The sequence below is a fragment of the Diorhabda sublineata genome, chromosome 10 (assembly GCF_026230105.1).
Source record: "Diorhabda sublineata isolate icDioSubl1.1 chromosome 10, icDioSubl1.1, whole genome shotgun sequence".
In the NCBI taxonomy this organism is placed as follows: Eukaryota; Metazoa; Arthropoda; class Insecta; order Coleoptera; family Chrysomelidae; genus Diorhabda; species Diorhabda sublineata.
Window position 1 is genome coordinate 8,674,577 of NC_079483.1, and position 7,611 is coordinate 8,682,187.

Below are 7,611 nucleotides of genomic sequence, written 5' to 3' on the forward strand. Positions count from 1 at the left end.
AATTATATTAAAGTTAGATACTTTATTGTTTTTTATGTTGGCTGCATTAGTTTTATATATACGTCCCTCCATTTTACAATTCCGACATATCGGCTCTTTTGTTTTGACGTTTATGCGTTGCAAAGTGTAAACAGAAACCGTGTATTGTAAACTTAGTCATATAAGGAAAACAAACATATTTCAAAAAATGCATGCCAGTCAATTAATTAGAATATAATGTTGTTGTTGGCGATTTTTTTCATTTTATGTCCTCTAGAATTATATAGTTTTGAACTGTGTAACGAAAATGAAAATCTGAAATGCGGAAAGGTATACATTTTGTAACCTAATTAAATTTAATTACTATATTTTTTTATTTATTTTAGTCTACGGATAATGTAACAGATAATTGTAAAATACACGTTAATAACAATACAGAGGATTGTCGATTATACGACTTTTCAGGTGGCGATAACGTAAAACTTAATTTTGGGGATGTGTTTTTGCATCTAATGCCAGAGACGTCTCAGAATATTTTATCGATGAACGTTTTCCCTACTCTCCGATGGACTAGTAAGTTCAGTTATAATATTAAAGGTAATTTTTAAATTACATTAATTTTAGAAACTTTAGTGAAGTTTTCTGAATACAACAAACAAAAATCTTGTAATATTTATATTGTTGAAAAATTTAGCAGCTCATTAGAAACTTTAAGATATAATTGTTATTGGAAAGAAAAAGCTGGAGACAAAATATTGGATTCAATTCTAATAGAAATTAATTCAGAAACTGATGGTCAGCTGGCTCACAAAAAGATTTTATTTAACATCCCAGATACTTTATATTTTAGTAAGTAGTTAATTTAATAAAACTTTCAATTTCTACTTTCTGAGCATGTTGACAGAAAAATCAAGTTTTGATATCTGAGTGTTTTAGTACTAAATTGATTTCTGAGTTTGTTAGTAGTGAATTTGATTTCTGAAGTTGTTGAATCAATTATTGATTTCTGAGCTTGTTATTAATGAATTTGATTAGATTTCTGAGTCGGTTAGCAGTGAAGTTGATTTTTTATTTCTGAAGGTTGCTAGTAATAAATTTCATTTGATTTTTACTTTCTGAGCATGTCAACATTTGATTTTTGAGTTCTGAACTTATTAGCAATGAATTTGATTTCTGAGCTTGTTAGTAGTTAAATTGATTTCTGAGCTTGCAAGTTCCAATTTGATTTATGAGAGTCTTAACATGGAATTTGATTTCTGACCCATTTTGGTACTGAATTTGATCCTATTTTTTATTTCTGAGGTTGGCAGTGGTGATTTTGATTTGATTTCTGAGCATTTTAGTAGGGAATGATTACATATTTGATTTCTGAGCTTGTTAGATTAGAATTTGATTCGATTTTGGATTTCTGAATTTAGTAATGAATTTATTTCAATTTTTGAAATCTGAGCTCATAAGAATATGATTGTTGCTTTTTTGTTTCCCTTGGTTGTTAGTCATGACTTGGTTTAATTTTTTTATTTCTGAGCTTGTTAGTATCAATTTGATTTTATATTTCATTTCTGAGCGTCTGAGTAGTTTTTCAATTTACCAGGTTGGTAATGGTGATTTTGATTTGATTTTTGATTTCTGAATGTATTAGTAGTGAATTTAATTTGATATTTGATTTCTGAGCGTATTAGTAGTGAATTTGTTTTCAATTGTTATTTCTGAGGTTCGTAGTGGCGATTTTGATTTGATTTCTGAGAATATCATTATAGAATGATTCAATATTGGATTTCTGAGAGTCTTGCAGTGATTTTGATTCGATTTTTGCTTCCTGAGTGTCTTAGTAGTGAATTTGATGTAATTTCTGAGCTCGTTAGTAATGAATTAAATTTCTTTTGTGATTTCTGAGTGTGTTATTTTATTTTAGAAAATTCTGTACCATTACCAAAACGAAAGATCTTCTCCTATATAGATTTCACGAATTCCAATAGAATAATATTAAAAATACAACCCTTGGATCCAATATACGAGATCACTCATTATAAAGTAGAAGTTTTCCGAGAAAAAGAAAAACAAATAATCATGTTGGACGTTAGATTAATTGCAGCTCACCAAAAAAGTTTCATAGATTTTGAGTACACAACTTACAGCGAAGAGGGGTACTATTATTTCGCTGTTTCCGTTATAGGCAAACATTGCCCCGAAGATTTTTGTTTTAGAACTTTAACTCCAAAAGTTCATATCGGTTAGTACCTTTTTTTTTCGTATTTTCCGTATTTTCATCAAATCTATTTGTTTTACAGCCCGCAAAGGTAGACCTTTAGTTATCGGAATCGTCGGTGCCAGCTTTTTGATTCCCTTTGTGCTTTTCTCCTTTTATCTATGGAATCATAAATACAGGAACCATAGTGAGTTCTTTTTAAATAACATTATTATGAATAATACTGAAAATTACTTGAAAAAGAAGTACAAAAAACTGATAATAACCTCAAACTTATGATTCACTAAAACTTACTATTTTTCTTCTATTTCTCAAATAAACCTGTTGTTATAAAATCCTTTTGTAATTCTTCTTTTTTAATAAGTTCCTTTCTGATATGTGACAGAAGAAATCGATAACTTAAACTTAACACAGTTACAAACGTCAACAAGAAAATGTCATGTTTTGAAATATAATAATTATATTGTATTAATTGTAACATAAACTCTGTTAATGTTCTACAATATTTTCTTCTTTTTTTAAATAATATTAATATTACTAGTTCTTAAATTCTTCTTTTTTTAAATATTTTTAATTCAACATTTTCATGAAAATCGATAATCTTGACACAGTTACAAACGTCAATAGGAAATAATCATATCTATGGTTATCTTCTTTTTGTCGATTAAACCTGATATATAATTATTAATGAAAATCTTCTTTTTCAATACGATTGCTCTATGTGGTAAAAAGAAATTTATAAATTAACTCAAATGTCAAGGAATGTAAAATTTAGTTAAAATATAATAATTCTACAGTGATAATTGTACTTTTCTCTTTTTGGAACAGATATGAAGTTACTCTTTCGTAAATTCTTCTTTTTTTACGATTCTGACAGATATATATGGCAGAAGAATTCGACAACTTAACTTTAACGATGTCACGAATGTCAACAGAAAATTAAGATGTATTCAAATATACTAATTCTTTAGTGTTAATGGCATGTTCTAAAATCCTTTTTTTTAAGTTGACAGCCATTTGTATACAGAAGAGAAGTTGTAAGAAATCGATAACTTAACTTTAAAAAAGTAACAAATGACAGCAAGAAATTGAAATTTATTGAAATCTAATAATTCTATGGTGCTAATTCCTCTATATACTCTGTTTATGTTCTGAAATTCTTCTTTTTTAAGTTGACAGCCATTTGTGACAAAGAAATTGATAACTTAACCTTAAAAAAGTAACAAATGACAGCAAGAAATTGAAATTTATTGAAATCTAATAATTCTATGGTGCTAATTCCTCTATATACTCTGTTTATGTTCTGAAATTCTTCTTTTTTAAGTTGACAGCCATTTGTGACAAAGAAATTGATAACTTAACCTTAAAAAAGTAACAAATGACAGCAAGAAATTGAAATTTATTGAAATCTAATAATTCTATGGTGCTAATTCCTCTATATACTCTGTTTATGTTCTGAAATTCTTCTTTTTTAAGTTGACAGCCATTTGTGACAAAGAAATTGATAACTTAACCTAAACAGTGTTAGAAATGACAGCAAGATATTGAAATTTATTGAAATCAATGGTGGTAATTGCACTATATATTCGGTTTATATTCTGAAATTCTTCTTTTTTAAGTTGAAACTAGAAGTTTTTTCACTTTGCTTATGTTTTTCTGTTTATTCTTCTTTCTCGTTCTCATTGTTTCTTAAACAAGCCAGACATGAACATTTTTCGTTAAGTAGACTGCAACGTGTGACAAAAACCTAACCTAACTTTTATACGGAGATGCCTTTAATTATGACTTAATCATAAAATTTCACTGTGAACTTACTACTACCGTTTTTTTCACTTCCATTTCCATTTTTTCTTCTTTCTCCATCTCGTCTAACCTAACTTTTATGGAGTTATAAATATAAACAGAAATTACAATATCTATCGATACAATTCGACAATTCTATGGTATTAAAAATGAATTTGGACAATACATTTTTTTTCTAGTACTACTATTTTATTATATACTTACTATTCTTCATATTCCTCTTTCTGACATTTTTCGTTACCTGGAGAACCTATATGTGACAGGTAGAAACGTAACCCAACTTTTATACGAATGTCAACAGGATACATCAGCTGTCAACGTCAATTATTATGATTCAATCATTTTGTAACGTTGAGAAACAGAATATAACAAAGAATATGGCGTCGTTAAGTCACTACCACAAGTATTTTTACTTTGTTTTTGTTTCGAAACTTTCTATTTCTTCTTTTTTATCGTTCGCATTTCTTCTCAATTAAACCAGATATGAACTTATTCTTTTTTGTTAGCTGGAAAACTTATATGTGACAGGAAGAAACCTAACCTAACTTTTATACAAATGTCAACAGGACATTTCAGTTGTCAATGTCAGTAACTATGATTTAATCATTTTGTAGCGTTCGGAAACAACGTATAACAAAAATATTCAGCTGTCAATGTCAGTAACTACTATTCAATCACTTTGTAACATTGGGAAACAGTATATATAACAACGAAAAGTCCAATTTTTCCTATATTTCCCATTTTTCAGGTGGACTTATCGTCGAGCCAATAAAAAAAGTTGTGGTCCTTTTCAAACCGTCATTCGAAAAACACAACGACGTCGTTTCCGGTATAATAACCGCCATAGAACAATTTTCCGAACCGGAAGTGATAGTAGAACGAATTAACTTATCCAAAGTACAAGAAAAAAGCGTCGAAAAATTCTGCAGCGACAATCTGATCTTGGCCACTCACATCGTCTACGTAAACCCCCCTTTTGTCGACGACGACGCCCCAGGATTGGATTACATGACGTTCAACTTCCTCAAAGAAGAAACTAAGAAGAAAACCAGCGATAAAAAATTGATAGTGGTCCGTTTATCTTATTCGAAGAAAGACGTACCGTCGATTTTATCGCCGGCGATTCATTTCGATCTACTACAAGATTTATTCGGGTTTATCAATATTTTTAATACAGTCGAAATCCATTCGGATTATACTAAACATCCTGTATACGTCGAACTGGCGAAGAAGATTGAGGAGGCGGCTAGAGAGGCGCGTTTTTTGAGAAACGTTCCCGAAATCGTCGTGACCGACGAATGCGAGGAACCAACGGAAATCGATGGGTTGATTTAATCCCTTTTCCTATGGGATTTTATCATCGGTTTCTATAGATTTTTATTTTGAACTAAAGTTTTTTATCGATTCCTATTGCATCCCCATCAATTGAATTGATTATGAGTAGGTCTTCCGAATTAGGTTCACGTTGGGGTGTTTTTAAAGAAAAATATTTTATTTTGATGATGTATCGGTCAATTTAGGATCTATTTGGTCTTTGGTGCTTTTAAATGCTATAAAAACCATTCCATTTATTGGAAATTGTTCAAAATGGGCGTGTCGTGATTGGAAACGGCCTCTAAACTTGGTATTATGTCTAGTGAATTATTAAAATATACAAAAAGATTCTTTTCAATCTAAAATACTTATATTTCATGACATATCTGACAATTATCAATCAATTTGGGTTATATTTCATCTTCATCGATTTCTGTATTGAATTATATGTATTAGTTGGATAAAAGAATCATCCTGTAAGATTTGATAATGATTTCGTTGCTTTTGTGCATCTAAAATCCACTTCAGGTAGTTGCGTTCAAGATATTTTGAAAAAAACCCTTCGAGTGCCCTTTGAATTGTTAAAGTATACAAAAAGACATTTTTTTTATTAAAAAATTTTATTTTTAATGAAATATTTAGAGCTAACAATCAATTTGAGCTCTACTTGGTCTTTATCATTTTATTTATTGAATTACATGTATTATTTATATAAAAGGATCTTCCTGTAAGATTTGAAAACGATTTCGGCAGCTTTGAGCATCTAAAATCCTCTTTCGAGGTAGTTGGGTTCAAAATATTTTCAAAAAAACCCTTCCATTTATCAAAAATTGTACAAAATGACTATGTGATGTCTAAAAATGGCAATTTTTACAATTTATAACCTTATATTGCGCCCTTTGAGTTGTTAAAGTATACAAAAAGGCATTTTTTTATTAAAAAATTTTATTTTTAATGAAATATTTGGAGCTAACAATCAATTTGAGCTATACTTGGTGTTTATCATTTTCTATATTGAATTAAATGTATTATTTGTATAAAAGGATCATCCTGTAAGATTTGATAATGATTTTGTGCATCGAAAATCCACTTTCGGGTAGATGAGTTCAAGATATTTTGAAAAAAAACCCTTTCATTTATCAAAAATGACTCTGTGATTTCTAAAAATGGCAATTTTTACAATTTATAACTTTATATTATGCCCTTTGAGTAGTTAAAGTATACAAATAGGCATTTTTTTAATGGAAACTCTTATTTTGATAACATATCTGTAATTAACAATCAATTTGGGCTGTATTTGGTCTTTATAATTGTCCAAACTAACTTTATACCAAATATATATATCGATAAAGTTGAAAAATTGTCCAAATTTTAACTTTATCAACTTTGTTCTTTGTGGAAAATAAAAAAAAATCATCAAGTTACATATATTCTAACAGATTACAGTTTTTTTAATAAATACATAATTTTTCCAAAATTAAACTGACAAATACAAAAACTCAATCAATTCGTTATCATATTAAAAATACAAGTAAATTAACGAAGTCATGTGGGTAAAATGTCGAAGTACATACCTGTACAAAAAAATATAATTATGAATATATAATAACAAGTTTAATAGTACAAATCAACTGAAAAATACTTTGACACAAGTTGAAATATTAACAAAATGGTGAATTTCCATATCAAATTAATATTTTTAGGGCTTACCCGAGAAGAAAATCACAATTTTATCAAAAAATCTTGCTATAAACCAACACTTGCACACCTACCTTAGTCATCACCAAACTGAACCTGTTAAACGCAATTTGAATTAGACCTCTAACGGCGTACGAACAAAACACAAAAACTGTTGCCAAACGTATCGATTTATACTTGTATTTGACGACTTTATGCTTCACAATTTTTCTTTATTTAACCGCCCTGTAGAGGAGGAGCTCAATTTTTTTCTAGAATCTCTTTAATTCAAACTTTCTGCCTTGGGATTGTTCATGAATGTATTTTTTAAATAATTTTTTATATATAATTTAAGGTTTTTTGAATGAGGGAACAACAAATGCTTCTTTTTAAGACTGACATATAAAAAAAAATGTTTGTTATATATGTGCTTGAATAACTTTGTAGTAATAAATGTTTACCGTTTTTTTTTGTTACTGAAGTTTTTTTTCAACCTTTCATAAATTTCGCAACACTGTATCAACAACATGAAGATAGGAAGGGAACCGTTTATTGAGATATCAGTTATATATAAGAAAACCAATGAGATAAAAGTCCATTATCTCAAAAAAGAAGAAAACATCCAAGTT

General features: G+C 28.8%; 1 protein-coding gene across 1 annotated transcript; it reads left to right on the top strand.

Annotated features, from left to right (window-relative positions):
- The first annotated feature begins 83 nt into the window (after positions 1-83).
- LOC130449434 (uncharacterized) lies at positions 84-7,458 on the top strand. The gene is made up of 6 exons (XM_056787243.1): positions 84-309; positions 366-552; positions 604-828; positions 1,895-2,212; positions 2,271-2,375; positions 4,740-7,458. Exons 1-6 carry the CDS (start codon positions 217-219, stop codon positions 5,324-5,326), a joined length of 1,515 nt encoding a protein of 504 aa, XP_056643221.1. The 5' UTR covers positions 84-216; the 3' UTR covers positions 5,327-7,458.
- The last annotated feature ends 153 nt before the right edge of the window (positions 7,459-7,611 follow it).

Excerpts from the sequence above, each read along its gene's own strand:
- LOC130449434 (XM_056787243.1), top strand. The coding sequence starts at position 217 with ATGTTGTTGTTGGCGATTTTTTTCATTTTATGTCCTCTAGAATTATAT. Across the intron at positions 310-365 it reads AAAATCTGAAATGCGGAAAG|TCTACGGATAATGTAACAGA; the intron begins GTATACATTTTG and ends TATTTATTTTAG. Across the intron at positions 2,376-4,739 it reads TCATAAATACAGGAACCATA|GTGGACTTATCGTCGAGCCA; the intron begins GTGAGTTCTTTT and ends CCCATTTTTCAG.